Here is a 16,310-nt window from a genome sequence, read left to right as displayed (position 1 = left end):
AATAATTGTATTCTGTTTATATTTACATCTAACACAATTTCCCAACTCATATGGAAACGGGGTTTGTATGAGGTACAACTTTATCTACACATTTCCGACGTCCTCTCCAATACTTTGATCGTAGTTAATCTACAACTGGAAAAATGAGGGGTAATGTTTCCAGTTATTGGAGAATTTTTTAATAAGTCTTCATATCTTCATAATTATCCGTCCTATATTTTTCATGCACTTACAAATTTTCTATGAAAATGCAGATTTTCCAACATGTCAGTGAATCTTTAACAAGCAGGCCCATAACAATAGCACCTTAACTAACAATGAAAGAGAGGACACAAAACCAAGCAGGGGTTACTTGAATAAAACTGTATTTTTTTTTACACATCTTTGTACACTTTTTAATTACAAAACTCTATGGTACTAAAGTTTTTAAAATCGTTTTTTTTTTTTTGGTCAGAAGATTGAATCGTCTCGTGTGCAATTACCACGTATGTACAAGGTCTCATGTAAGTGATTCTGTCTGCTTGTTGATAAACTCTGAACATAAGACATGGCTTCAAGATAAATATATTAGTAAATAAATATTCAGAGAACATATTTCCATTTATGAAATGTGTTGCTGTACAGGTACAGAAATATACACATATTGATCTCTAAGCCTTTCTTTAAAATATTTTGTAATGGTAGTGGCAGAAAATAATTATATCCTCTAAAAAAAAAAAAAAATTGTACATACTTTTTATTCTTAAGTGCTACAAACAAACAGAAAAATTAAATAGTGACACAAGAACCCCCCCGACCCTGCCCTCCAAAAAAAAGAAGTTATGGTACATATCTCTATGCAAAAGGCAAGGTTAGATGGAAGGCTATAAATTATTTGGGAAGAAGGTCGTCCTATGTAGACAATGTGTGTATATTTCATAGAAACAGTATCAGGACAGTCTGCAGGACAAACAAAGCATTGGTGTGTGTGTGTGGCACGTTGTGATTCAAATGGTGCTATGTTACAACTGCATTGTTTTAAAAAAAGAAGAAAAAAAATGTCACAGTACAATAAGGAACCCTTTTGACGCAGAAGTCATCAGCTACTTTCCTTTGGCCTTTTTGTTTGCTACATGCTAGGACCACCACAGTCTTCAATTAGCATGGAGGACATCAGTGGAAATAGACTTAACCAAATAACTGGATCCACTCGGCCCGGGATGCTCGAGTGCGGGGATTCGAACCAGGAGCCGCTCTGTTGCTACAAATGGCCTACTCGTTCTGGAAGGCCCAGGACACTAAATGCTTTACTTCAAACCAATACTTTTGTGACCTACGAGCCACCAAGCGCAACGGTTCCCTTCAGTTTGACGCGTTACAATGTTTCTATTCAAAATAGTTACTATGTATATATATATATATATATATATATATATACACACACACACACATAAATATATATATACACACATAAATATATATACATACATATATATATTTACATACATATATGTATATATAAATGTATATATGTATGTATACGTATATATATGTAAATAAATATATATATTTATATATACATAAATATATATACATATATATATATATTATTTACACACATATATACATTTACATAGATATATGTATATATAAATGTATATATGTATGTATACGTATATATATGTAAATAAATATATATATATATAAATATATATACATATATATATATATTATTTACACACATATATACATTTACATAGATATATGTATATATAAATGTATATATATGTATGTATGTATACGTGTATATATGTAAATATATATATATTTATCTATTTATTTTTCTTCAAAAGCTCGCCCCAGTGTACACGCCTGCTAATTGACGGAAGAAAGCTTTGTCAAATTTTAAAAATCATGCTTCGCTACACACCTTAAAATAAAACTGTTGCGGACAGTTCATGTCAAAATGAAACAGGAAATCAGGCTTCGCTACGCATTTTAAAATTAAGCCAGCTGTGGACCAGTTCTAGTTTGAGTTTAATTTACCGTTGGGAAATCAGACAGCTTATGTAAAAAAAATGTAACCTTTCACAGGGGGACATTAGGCTTCGCTATACTTCTTAAAATAAAGCCAAATGTCAAACACTTCAAGTCGGAATATAACTTTTTGTGGGGGAGAATTGGCTTCGCTACGCATCTTAAGATAAATCCAGCTGTAGAACTGTTTATGTGAAAAAGGTTTCCTTTACAGAGGAAAATTAGGCTTTGTTACACTTCCTAAAATAAAGCTAAATGTCGGCGAGTTTAAGTTGGAATTTAGCTTTCCGGGGGGAGTTAGGCTTCGCTACACATCTTAAAATAAAGTTAGCCGTCCGACAGTTTAAGTCTGCATTTCAATTTCCAGGGGAAAATCAGGCTTCACTACGCATCTAATAAAAATCAAACTGTCATACAGTTTAATCTTCCAAGGTGAAATAAGGCTTTGCTACTCTTCTTAAAATAAATGCAACTGTGGGACAGTTCAAATCGGAATAACATTTTCAAGGGTGAAATCAGGCTTCGCTACATTTCTTAAAATAAAATCCGCTACAGTTGTGGGGAAGGAATCAGGTTGTTCAAGTCATTAATTAACCCGCAACGGGGAAATAAGGCTCGGTGCGCATCTTAAAATTAAGCTTCGGTACGCATCTTAAAGAAAATTGTCAGACAGCTCAAGTTGGACCTTCTAAAAGTCAAACTGGAGCCCTGACAAAAATCAAAGAAATGGTTAAAATTGGACATAATTTCATGGAACGGTGTGATGCCTTGGGTCGGAAATGAACATTTTTTGAGGGCAACCAGCAGTGAAGCGAGCGCCGCCTGTATCGTACCGATGTTTAAAACTTGTCCACAAACATCCTAACGTCTGACTTCTTACGTTTACCGTGCAATTGGTGAACGACTTGTGATCACGCTAACATAGCAAAATACCACCTTGACGAGCGGAGAAATGAAAAAATCCAGACGGAGAACCAGGAACAATGCGAAAGAACCGAACGGAACAGTAGCGCTGGGTGGCAAGGACTTGTTTGCGGGTTTTGAGTAACAGGTGCAGTAGAAAAGTTCCCTGCCATGGCGGTACCATCCACGCCAGGCGTTCTAGGCAGTGAGTGATCCTGTGCGTGACGGCGGCAATTAAGAAAAGAGCGGCGTGCGCGGCCGCAGGAATGAGGGCGAGCGGCGACACATTCCTGGGTGACAACATTCAAGAGAGCAAAGGCAACTGAAGGTTTGAATGACTGCTGCGGTTTTTAAACGCCAACCCCGCCCTCAGTACTGGAGAGTTGCGGGTGAAACAACGCTCTGGTCTCCTCCGCCTGTCTACTCGATTGCGACGAGGTGAAAAAGTCCTCGCCGGGTTCCGTGTGCACTTCAGGCGCGGTGCTGGCGTGCAGCAAGCTGCTGCGATGCGTCTCCTCGCCCATTTCGCAGTCGGTGTCCTCGGGAATTATGGGTATTCTCTGGTTTAGTTCGCAGCGGACCTGAGCTGAGCCCGCCTCCGAGTCGGCGTACTGTACGGTGACGGCGTAGTCCTCGGCGTAGCGCCCCATGGTGGCCCTGTGGACCTTCATCTCTTTGTAAAAACAGCGGGGCAGTCCGTCGTAGCTTATGGGCTCTGAGGGGGCGCACGAGTGCTCGGAAGAAAAGTAGTTCTTGGAGGCGGAGCTATGAAAGTCAATCCCCCTGTGACAGCGTCCCGCTTGGTCCGCGGTGTGAGGAAGCGCCTCGGGGCAGCAGCCGCAGGCCACCGCATCCTCACGGGCCGCATTCCCCTCCGAAGCGGCGCCTGAGGTAGCACATGTGCTGCTGTTCTCCCTGGGTTCCAGTGACGATCGACTGCTGCAGTGGGAGAGGTGGTCCCCCGCAGGGAGCTGCAGGCAGTCGTGTCCCGAGGGTCCGGACGACTCCTCGGAGGGGACGGAGGGGACGGAGGGGCCCGCCAAAGGGGCTGCCTCCCCCGTGGAGCCCCTGTAAGGGCTCTTGCTCCGGTAGACGTACGGATCGTAGTCGCTGCTCAGCGAGCTGCGGAAGGTGGAGCAGCTGCCGTAAACTCCCTGATTGCTGACCTCGGTGCAGTCCAACATGGAGTCGCTGGAGGAGCAGTGGCACTGGCCCGAGCTGCTGCTGCTGCTGTCGCTGCCCGGGCAGTCGCCCAGGTAGCCGCTACACACCGAGCGATGGCCGTGGTAGCAGCTCCCGCCCTCCCCTATCCTGGAGGAGGAGGCCGGCGCAACGTGCACCACGGTGGGGTACAACAGTCCCTGCTGGAAGGCCCTGCTGTGGTGGCCCTTGTGAGCCCCGCCCGGACCCGCCGGCCCCGCGCCGCCCTCGGGCTGCTGGGGGAAAGTCAAGCCCTGGAAGTAGTAGTGCTGGTACATTGTCTCGTACTGCGAGAAGCACGCCGCCCGTGAGAAGTTGCGGCCGGCAAACTTGGGCCGTTTGATGGCGGCGTGGTGCGGCGGCGCTTGGTAGGCGGGGGGCCCCCGGTGCTCCAGTCCGCAGTGGTGGGGGCCGAGGGAGTGGTCCATGTGGAGCGCGGGGTGGTATCCCCGCAGGAAGGAAGAAGCCGACTGGGCCGGGTACAGGCCCCGAGGATCCGGGTGCTGGTCCACCGTGAGTACCGTGACGGCGTTGCCGTGGGGGTCCATGCTGGTCCTCGTCGGGTAGGCGGTCACCTGGCCGGCGCGGTGGACTCGACCGGGATAGTGGACTGGCAGGACCACCCTTTGCTGGCGCCCATGGACTGGGTTACCCGTGTCCATGCAGAAGGGGCCGGAATTTCCCTTCTTTTGCTCTGTGAAAAGAACAGAAGCTAATTTACACGCTTTTTTTTTTGTACATTTTCTCACTTTCAAAAACTTTTTTGTATTCCTCTTAAAATCAGAACCTTTCTCCAATTGTTTTATTTTATTCTTCTTGTGCCCTAAACGCCTCCCTAGGGAGGCGTTTAAGGCACGTCCAACTGGTAGGAGGCCACGGGGAAGACCCAGAACACGTTGGGAAGACTATGTCTCCCGGCTGGCCTGGGAACGCCTCGGGATCCCCCGGGAAGAGCTAGACGAAGTGGCTGGGGAGAGGGAAGTCTGGGCTTCCCTGCTTAGGCTGCTGAGACCCGACCTCGGATAAGCGAAAGATGATGGATGGATGGATTATTCTTCGATTGCCCACATATGCGGCCCTCTCTAAGGTTTCTCATAGTCATCATTTTCACTGTCACTGACGTCCCACTGGGGTGAGTTTTTCCTTGCCCTTATGTGGGCTCTACCGAGGATGTTGTTGTGGTTTGTGCAGCCCTTTGAGACACTTGTGATTTAGGGCTATATAAATAAACATTGATTGATTGATTGATTATATATATATTTCTTTCCTGGAAGAATTTTTTTTTCAATAGAGAAAAAAGCTCACATCATGGTATTATTTTTTATTAATCAAGATTTTACTTTTTTTACACTTTGTTTTCCTTAATAAATACCACTTGATTCCTGAAGTACACAGTTTTCCTCTAAATACAAGGAGAATTTGGAAAACTGTAGTACTATCACGACTATTTTCTATGTTTTTTCCCAGAATATTAAAAACATTTTCTTAACAAAAACTTTTCTTACTTTCTGCAAAAGTTTTATTTTGTTTTTGAAATATTTATCCCCCCCCCCCCAAAAAAAGAATGCAAATTTGTTATTCATTTGATTGTGTTTTTCTTGTACTAATAGAACATTATTACTACAACAACTTTTTTCTTCATGGAAATAAAACAACATGCTTGAGAAAACCTTGTAACTGCACAACCTTTTAGAAAAATATTGTACTATATTTTCTCATTTTACTTTTTTCCTTAAAATTCATTTTGCCTCAGAAAACAAATGCTGTTTTTCTTGTAATTGTGCCATAATGGTGTTGGCAAAATTTTACTTCTCAAAAATAGAAAAAAATAACATACATTTTTTGGTATTTTTACAACATATTTTTGAAAAATATTATTTAGAATTGTGATATATATGTATTAAAAACAAAAGCAACTACAACTGATCTGCTATACAATTATAGTATTAAACTTTTAATACTAGAATAGAATAGAATGTACTTTATTGATCCCTGGGATACTATAATACTTTAATACTATAACTTTCATAACATTTTTGTCACAAAAAAACAAGTACATTTTTTTATATACATATATATGTGTCTATATATGCATATATATGTATGTGGGTATACTAGGCTGCAGAAGAAGTGACACAAGCAGCAAAAGTGAGCAGCGATCGTGTATCTTTTCCTCTCGTTTGCACTTTTAACATGGAGGATTGCATATCTAAACTAAAACATTTTCTAAACTGGACTTTCAATCGAAGCAGGAGGTAATAGAGGAAGATCTCCATCGAGACAGAGAGACTTTTAAAACTGAAAAAAGATAAGGAAGACTTCTATAAACAAGTTACTGATGCTTTTGATCAGAAGGAGCTGCGCATGGACTTCATTTATAAGTGAAGGTAAGACCATAATAATGTTTTTTTATTAAATGTGCTTTTCATGATGGTATCCTTACATCACACTCAAAATAATTAGCACATGCTTGCCTTTACCGCATGTCTTTGGTAAACGCCGGACTGAGAAGAGGTTTTAAGTTAATTAGCGCCCCGGCGGCAATTCAAGGAAATACGGTATACACACACACACACACACACACACACACACACACATATGTATATAGGTGAGGGCCTCACCGATGATGTTGTGCCTACAGTGGGGGCAGGTGTGGTGCTGCAGCAGCCAAGGGTCCACACACTTCTTATGGAACCTGTGAGCGCAGGGGATGACCCGCAGCTCCTGCAAGCAGAAAAAAAGATGTCAACATCTAAACATTGAATTTATTGTCCACAAGGGGGCAGCAAATTCGTTGAATTGGCTTTGCTACAAGCACACTTCCTGTGTGCAACACTTAATTGTGTCCTTTGACCTCCTGACTAAGAAGAGTCCTTTTAAGGGGGGGTGGGAGTAAAGTGAGCCGCTTTGAGGCATGCTGGGAAACCAGGAAGCGTGATGACATCTCAGGCCTGTGTGGGATGTCATTGTGGGCAGCGTTATCTGTCCAGGTGTGCGCTGAAAGAGACCCCCCAAACAACAGGAGTGAAAGATGGCGACAATGCAAAGTCTCGGCGCACATCAGGGGAACTTCCCTCCTTTTGTTGCTGCTTCACGGCGACACAAACTTTCATGCTGGTGTTTGTTTGCTGCCATTAAACACACACTTGTCTCCTACCTCCAGGCAACACACACACTAACGCTGCTTTTTTCTTTGTATATTAGAAGAAGAAAAACTTGGGGTTTTTTTTGTTTGTTTAAAAAAGAAAAAAAATGCTTTTTTTACTATTAAATCGTCAATTTGGTATTTTCTTTTTAAAGTTTTTGACAAAAAAATTACATTTTGTCAAAACATTTTTTTTACAATGAATACTTTATTCTAACACACACACACACACACACATGCATATATATACACATATATATATATATATATATATATATATATATATATATATATATATATATACACACACACACACATACATACACACAAATGCCTATATATATACTTAAGTATATATATATACATACATATGTGTCTATAAGTATGTATAATTATATATATATGTGTATATATACATATACACATTTATATATATGTGGTAATATATACTGTACATATATGTATGCCTATATACATATATATATGTATATATACACATATATATGTATGTATATATAGACATGTCTATATATACATAGACATGTATGTATATATTAATGTTTATATATACATGTCATATATATGTATGTTTATACATACACATATATGTATGTACATATATGTATATGTGCATATATATATATATATGTACATATATACATATACACACATACAGTGTATATATATATACATACATCATACATATATATATATATACACACACAGTATATATATATACATATATATATACATACATATAAATGTATGTATATATATATTGTATATATACATACATCATACATATATATGTAAATATATATATATATAAATATACATGTATATATAATATATACATTTGTTTTTACATTAAACCAATGTATTTCCTGTAATATGACTTTCTTAAAGAAATACTTGCCCTACATAAAGTATTTTATTTTTTTACAGAAAAAAAGCATTGTGGGGGTACTTTTTTTTTCTTGATAAAAACGTAATTCAAAAGAAGAAATACGCATTATTCTTTAGCGATTATTCTTCAAAGCAATGTGTGTTTTCTCAAAGAAATTGAGGATGCTTTGGGGGAAAATTCATTTTTTCAGGAATTACATTCTTTTGGTAGTATTTTTTTTTCTTTTTCCAAAACGATTTGGTATGTTTTGGAGAGATAAAAAGTCATATTTTTTGTAAAATAAAAATTAATGGGTACATTAATTTCCCCTCATCCTAACAAAAATACTTTTTGACAAAAGTGTCCTAGATTTTGTGTGAAAATAAATATTTGCGTTACCTCGCCATCAATGTACTTCTCCAGACAGATGGCGCAGTCGGACGTAGAGCTGCTGCTCAGCGAGTCGGTCGGCCCACAGCTGCTCTCGCGTTGGCCTTTCCCTTTGGCCTTAAACTTGTGCGTGTCCATCTTCTCCAGTGCCTGCGCCGCCATCCTGTTCATGGAGCTCTGGAGGAGGACACAGGACCACCCGATTAAACACTCTCCAATCAACAATATCATCAGGTCAGTCGGGATTCTGTAGGCCAGGAATTGGCAACGACAAAGTGGCTTTTACCAACCAGGAAGTTGTACTACTTCCCAAAATTAAACACACTTTTCCAAGCCAATGTGGTATTTAAAACGTTTTATTTTGGTGTGTCTCAGAGGGAAAAAAAATAATTTAATGTATTTTTACCCTGGGCAAAAAATGGAAAATGGTGCACGACGCAGTGCACACTACCAAGTGCACACTGTGAAGTTGTACTTTGTACACTTGGTAGCAAATTTAAAAAATCCATCCATCCATCTATTTCCTAGCGCTTGTCCCTTTTGGAGTCGCGGAGGGTGCAAATCATTATAAGATTACCATGACTACAGGTGAATTTCTTTTTTTTTCTTGAAGAAAATACAGATTTTTTCCCATAATATCACCTGTTTTTTTTATCACTAAACGGGACTTTTTTCCTTAATAAAAATATATAAAAAAACATTTGTGAAATTGAAAAAAATATATACATATATATATACATATATATATATATATATATATATATATATATATATATATATATATATATATATTTTTTTTTTTTTTTTTAATTATATTTAAAAAAATGTAAAATACAATTATGTGGTATAAAAATAGTGCACATTACCAAGTGTATACTGTGACATGTACTTTGTACACTTGGTAGCAGTTTTTTTCTCAAAAAATAAAAATAACTTGAAGAAATATGCTTTCATCAAAAGATTACTATTAATAATGTTTTTCCTGAATATGAAATACAACTTTAATCTGGTGACATTTCTTTTCTTGAAGAAAATGCAGATTTTCTCCTATACTATCACCCATTTTTTTCGTCCTAAACAGGATTTTTTTCCTTAATAAAAATATAAAAAATTCTCGCAAAATTTAAAAAAAGATATTTAAAAAATGTATGAAAAATACAATTTATGGGGGGTAAAAAATAAGGCACACTGTGAAGTCGTACTTTGTACACTTGGTATCAGATTTTTCCTTAAAAAAAAAAAAGCTTGAAGAAATATGTTTTCATCATAGGATTACTATTACTACAGCGTTTTTCCTGAATATTAAATTATATAATATATTTAAATATAAAATGAGGAAAAACGCTGTAGCCATAGTAATCTTATGATGAAAACATATTTCTTCAAGTTTTTTTTCTTTTTTTTTTTTTAAGGAAAATCTGCTACCAAGTGTACAAAGTACACTTGTGCACAATTTTTACCCCCCCCCTCCATTAATTGTATTTTTCATGCATTTTTTCAACATCTTTTTTTACATTTCACCAGAATTTTTAAATATTTTTATTTAGGTCCTTTTTAGGGAGAAACATTTTTTTGATATTATAGGAGAAAATATGTATTTCTCCTAGTAAAAACAACAACATTTCACTAGAAAAAATATAACTTTAAATCAGGTGATTTTTTTTTCTTGGAGAAAATACAGATTTTCTCCAACTATATCAACTGTTTTTTTCTCTCCCTATAAAGGACGGTTTTCCTAAATAATCAGTTCGAGTGAAATGTAAAAAAAAATATTTGAAAAAAATTCATGAAAAACACAATTTAGGGTAAAAAATATCCGTCGTCACTCATTCAAGGCTAATTCTGAATCAGGGAGCTTGTGTGAATTTGGCAGACACACAAGAAGAATCAAACAACGACGTCGCCGCCAGACTCGCCCCAAACTACCAGCCAAGTTGTGCTGACTGGAAAAACAACAGTAACTGTCTGTGTGTGTGTGTGTGTGTGTGTGTGTGTTCTGGGCGAGACAAATAAAGTGTTTAAGTGTTCCGCCCAAATGCTGAGGACACCAACCTGACTCCTCCTCTGCTTCAGCTTGATCTTGATGAGCAGGATGAGGCAAACCAGCGACACGACCACGAAGAAGGCCAAGAAGATGCCCATGTCGAAGTATTCTGTGGGCTGCTGTGGAACAAAAACAACAACAACATCATGTGGTTGCGTCACAAGTGCATCAACAACAACATCATCATCATCACGCTCCTACCAGCCTGTAAGTACCCTACACTACCAGCCTGTAAGTACCCTACACCACCAGCCTGTAAGTACGCTACACTACCAGCCTGTAAGTACCCTACACTATCAGCCTGTAAGTGCCCTACACCACCAGCCTGTAAGTACCCTACACTATCAGCCTGTAAGTACCCTACACTATCAGCCTGTAAGTACCCTACACTATCAGCCTGTAAGTGCCCTACACCACCAGCCTGTAAGTACCCTACACTATCAGCCTGTAAGTACCCTACACTATCAGCCTGTAAGTACCCTACACTATCAGCCTGTAAGTACCCTACACTATCAGCCTGTAAGTGCCCTACACCACCAGCCTGTAAGTACCCTACACTATCAGCCTGTAAGTACCCTACACTACCAGCCTGTAAGTACCCTACACTATCAGCCTGTAAGTGCCCTACACCACCAGCCTGTAAGTACCCTACACCACCAGCCTGTAAGTACCCTACACTATCAGCCTGTAAGTACCCTACACCACCAGCCTGTAAGTACCCTACACCACCAGCCTGTAAGTACCCTCCACCAGTGGTCCCCAACCTTTTTGTAGCTGCGGACCGGTCAACGCTTGATAATTTGTCCTGAGGCCCGGCGGGGGGGTTTCTTTTTTATTTATTTATTTATTTATTGTCATGAAAAAGAGAGGTTTTTTGGGTTGGTGCATTAATTGTAAGTGTATCTTGTGTTTTTTATGTTTATTTAAAAAATAAATAAATTAATTAATTAATAAAAAATTATTCTGCGGCCGGGAACCAATTTGGCCCACCGAGTCCCAATAATTGCCCAGGCCTGGATTATGTGCATGTGATTTTGTTTAAAATCCTGGACAAAATGCAACTATTCTTCAAACACATGTTATGTCGGATAGCACCTTTTATACCTAAAAATATATATATATTTTTCCAGATTCAAAAAAAAAAAAAAACTTTAACAATTAATTTTTTGGGGTAAATATTTATGGACTTTTTCCTCCCAAATCCAATTTGACCATATTCTTGTAAATAATAATAACTTCTTTTTTTTAATTCTACAAAACATACAAACATTTTTCTTGAAATTTTACACAAATATAGAACTGAAAATGTTCCTGGAAAAAAATACAATTTTGTTGCTAAAAAGATATTGTACAACTTTTTGAGTGAAAAAACACAACTTGACTTATGAGAAAACAAGGCTTGAATATCGTATTTTTCGGATTATAAATCGCTCCGGAGTATACGTCGCACCGGCCGAAAATGCATAACAAAGGAGGAAAAAAACATATTTACGTCGCACTGGAGTATAAGTCGCATTTCTGGGGGAAATTTATTTGATAAAACCCAACACCAAGAATAGACATTTGAAAGGCATTTTAAAATAAATAAAGAATAGTGAACAACATGCTGAATAAGTGTACGTTATATGAGGCATAAATAACCAACTGAGAAGGTGCCTGCTATGTTAACGTAACATATTATGGTAATAGTCATTCAAATAACTATAACATATACAACATGCTATACCTTTACCAAACAATCTGTCACTCCTAATCGATGAAATCTTCTTCCTCAATGTCGCTTCTAAACAACTCTGCCAACTCCAAAGGTATGCACCGCTTCCTCTTGTCGTTTTCTGCTGCATATTTCACTACGTCCAGCTTGTAATCTGCAGTACATGATTTTCGTTCAGCCCTTCTCAGTTTTTATAAGTTACCGCCAACGATAAAATGATCCATTTTAATAGCTACGGCAGTAGCATATAGCAGTTAGCATCCCATGACCCACAATGCACTTCTGCCATGACCCTCCCCCGGCCAAATTCTTATTGGTTGACGTGTGTGTGACGATTTCTGACATTTTCTTGGTCTCTTCCGCAAATGAGATAAATAATATTATTTGATATTTTACGGTAATGTGTTAATAATTTCACACATAAGTTGCTCCGGAGTATATGTATATGAGTATAATCCGAAAAATACAGTACACAACAAAAATATGACTTGACTCTTCAAAAAAAAGGAGTCTCATTCTATTGTAAAATGCAATTTTTAATACCGCATTTTTCGGACTATAAGTCGCAGTTTTTTTCATAGTTTGGCTGGGGGTGCGACTTATACTCAGGAGCGATTTATGTGTGAAATTATTAATACATTACCGTAAAATATCAAATAATATTATTTAGCTCATTCACGTAAGAGACTAGACATATAAGATTTCATGGGATTTATCGATTAGGAGTGACAGATTGTTTGGTAAAGGTATATAGCATGTTCTATATGTTATAGTTATTTGAATGACTATTACCATAATATGTTACGTTAAGATACCAGGCACCTTCTCAGTTGGTTATTTATGCCTCATATAACGTACACTTATTCAGCCTACTGTTCACTATTCTTTATTTATTTTAAAATGCCTTTCAAATGTCTATTCTTGGTGTTGGGTTTTATCAAATAAATTTCCCCCAGAAATGCGACTTATACTCCAGTGCGACTTATATATGTTTTTTTTTTCCATCTTTATTATGCATTTTCGGCAGGTGCGATTTATACTCCGGAGCAAATTATACTCCGAAAAATATGGTAGTTAAATGTTATTTTTTTGTGGGTGGTTGTCTTACCCTGGGCGGGCGGTGTTGTATCCTCGCACGAGCTACTTTCTGCTTGTTGACGATGTTCATCAACTTGACGGCGTCGTTTCCTTTCACGTAGACCACCGGTCGCTTCAGCGGATCCTCGGCCACCTGATTGAGCTGAAGGAGGAAGGAAGAAAAAAGCAGTCAGCTTCATGAAATAGACGAACAAATGGCAAGGTACTGTAAGTTCAATAAGTAGACGACGTGGAAGGTGAATTAAAGACGAGGAAAAAGTGGTTTGGCTTTGAAATATTGATTTTTTTCGGACTTTGACAACTTCTTGCACACTTCCCGTCACCCGCTCTGTAAAATCTGTCATTTGTAAAACCCCATATACAAACCCTGTCTCCATATGAGTTGGGAAATTGTGTTAGATGTAAATATAAACACAATACAATTATTTGTTAATCATTTTCAACCCATATTCAGTTGAATATGCTACAAAGACAACATATTTGATGTTCAAACTGATTTTTTTTTTTTTTTTTTTTTTGCAACTAATCATTAACTTTAGAATTTGATGCCAGCAACACATGACAAAGAAGTTGGGAAAGGTGGCAATAAATACTGATTAAGTTGAGGAATGCTCATCAAACACTTATTTGGAACATCACACAGGTGTGCAGGCTAATTGGGAACAGGTGGGTGCCGTGATTGGGTATAAAAACAGCTTCCCAAAAAATGCTCAGTCTTTCACCAGAAAGGATGGGGCGAGGTACACCCCTTTGTCCACAACTGCGTGAGCAAATAATCAAACAGTTTAAGAACAACGTTTCTCAAAGTACAATTGCAAAAAATTTAGGTATTTCAACATCTACGGTACATAATATCATCCAAAGGTTCAGAGAATCTGGAGAAATCACTCCACGTAAGCGGCATGGCCGGAAACCAACATTGAATGACTGTGACCTTCGAACCTTCAGACGGCACTGTATCAAAAACCGACATAAATCTCTAAAGGATATCACCACATGGGCTCAGGAACTCTTCAGAAAACCACTGTCACTAAATACAGTTTTTCGCTACATCTGTAAGTGCAAGTTAAAGCTCTACTATGCAAAGCGAAAGCCATTTATCAACAACATCCAGAAGCACCGCCGGCTTCTCTCGGCCCAAGATCATCTAACATGGACTGATGCAAAGTGGAAAAGTGTTCTGTGGTCTGAGGAGTCCACATTTTAAAACTTTTTTGGGAAATATTCGACATCACGTCATCCGGACCAAAGGGGAAGCGAACCATCCAGACTGTTATCAACGCAAAGTTCAAAAGCCAGCATCTGTAATGGTATGGGGGTGCATTAGTGCCCAAGGCATGGGTAACTTACACATCTGTGAAGGCACCATTAATGCTGAAAGGTACATACAGGTTATGGAACAACATATGCTGCCATCTAAGCGCCGTCTTTTTCATTGACGCCCCTGCTTATTTCAGCAAGACAATGCCAACCCACATTCAGCACGTGTTACAACAGCGTGGCTTCGTAAAAAAAGAGTGTGGGTATTTTCCTGGCCCATCGAAAATGTGTGGCGCATTATGAAGCGTAAAATACGACAGCGGGGACCCCGGACTGTTGAACGACTGAAGCTCTACATAAAACAAGAATGGGAAAGAATTCCACTTTCAAAGCTTCAACAATTAGTTTCCTCAGTTCCCAAACGTTTATTGAGTGTTGTTAAAAGAAAAGGTGATGTAACAGAGGTGAACATGCCCTTTCCCAACTACTTTGGCGCGTGTTGCAGCCATGAAATTCTAAGTTAATTATTATTTGCAAAAAAGAAAATAAAGTTTATGAGTTTGAACATCAAATATCTTGTCTTTGTAGTGCATTCAATTGAATATGGGTTGAAAATGATTTGCAAATCATTGTATTCCGTTTATATGGAACCAGGGTTTGTAAATAATTCTGCTCCTACTGGTCTTAACAACTAAGAAGGCTTTTTAAAGGTGGAAAAAGCCTAAAAAAAAGCTCCAATGCTTGTAAAACACAACCCAAGCACAAAATTTAGAGAAACTTTTTTTTCTTAGAAAAATAGAATTTTATTCCCTTGAACGTTTTATTTTTGGGGGAAAATACCACTTATATTATTATTATTATTATTATTTTTTTAAGGAAAAATACCAAATTGTTTCAAACATTTTATTTCGGAATTATTTTTCACTTACCACTAATACTTATTTGAATTATTCCCGAAATATGTTGACTTATTTTTAAAACCACATAATTGTTCCTGGGGACAAATATACCAGATTGTTCTCTTGCTATTAATAACACCACGTTTGTCTGGTTATATTACAACTTCAATCCCTCAACTGGCGAACATACAAGTGAAGGCACATGAAGGTTTTATTTGAATATCATTTATTTATATCAGAAATAAATGAGTCATTTTATAAAATTTCAATTTTTTTGTATATTTGCAATTGCTCTTAACCAAACTAAAACAAACAAAAAACTGGACTAAAAGTACATTTTGTCCAATTACATCCTCAATCAAATGATTTTTTTGTAGAATGTTAATTATTTAAATATTATTGAATTACTAATTAAAAAAAAACATTTAAACCCTGAGATCTTTTTTGTAATACTTGACCTTGTTCATAAAATAATAATAAACAGACAACTGTTAATGTTGCCCCTTTTTTGTCACAACAGCTTTTTTTATTCATTATTCTAACAATATTTTGTCAAATAGTTTTGGTTTTATTTAAAATATGACCTTTTTCTTGTAAAATCTCTCCTTATGGGCCCATTCTGGAAAAGGTGCAGCTTACTCCATTGCATTTGTAAAAAAAAAAAACATCAAAATACTTTTGTTAAAGTTTAAGTTAAATTTGAAGGCTTTTTTTAATCCTATTTTTAAATATGGACGTGTTTGAACGTGTTTGAT

The 16,310-nt window shown here is 37.8% G+C and overlaps 1 protein-coding gene across 3 annotated transcripts in view; it reads right to left on the bottom strand.

The window, feature by feature from the left end:
* Positions 1 to 348: 348 nt before the first annotated feature.
* Positions 349 to 16,310, bottom strand: part of znrf3 (zinc and ring finger 3) — a 158,737-nt gene continuing 142,775 nt past the window's right edge. For 2 of the 3 annotated variants that reach the window (XM_061903931.1, XM_061903948.1), the window contains exons 4-8: positions 13,407 to 13,538; positions 10,593 to 10,703; positions 8,550 to 8,717; positions 6,741 to 6,843; positions 349 to 4,813 (exon numbers count right to left, since the gene is read on the bottom strand). In XM_061903931.1, coding sequence (XP_061759915.1) covers positions 3,270 to 4,813; positions 6,741 to 6,843; positions 8,550 to 8,717; positions 10,593 to 10,703; positions 13,407 to 13,538 — 2,058 coding nt within the window. In that variant the 3' untranslated portion in view covers positions 349 to 3,269. The remainder of the gene's footprint in view (positions 4,814 to 6,740; positions 6,844 to 8,549; positions 8,718 to 10,592; positions 10,704 to 13,406; positions 13,539 to 16,310) is intronic. The other variant, XM_061903940.1, reaches the window with a different exon arrangement.

This window comes from Nerophis ophidion, linkage group LG01, assembly GCF_033978795.1.
Source record: "Nerophis ophidion isolate RoL-2023_Sa linkage group LG01, RoL_Noph_v1.0, whole genome shotgun sequence".
Taxonomy (NCBI): Eukaryota; Metazoa; Chordata; class Actinopteri; order Syngnathiformes; family Syngnathidae; genus Nerophis; species Nerophis ophidion.
Note: the sequence above shows the minus strand (reverse complement) of the source record. Positions and strands in the feature narration are given on the sequence as shown.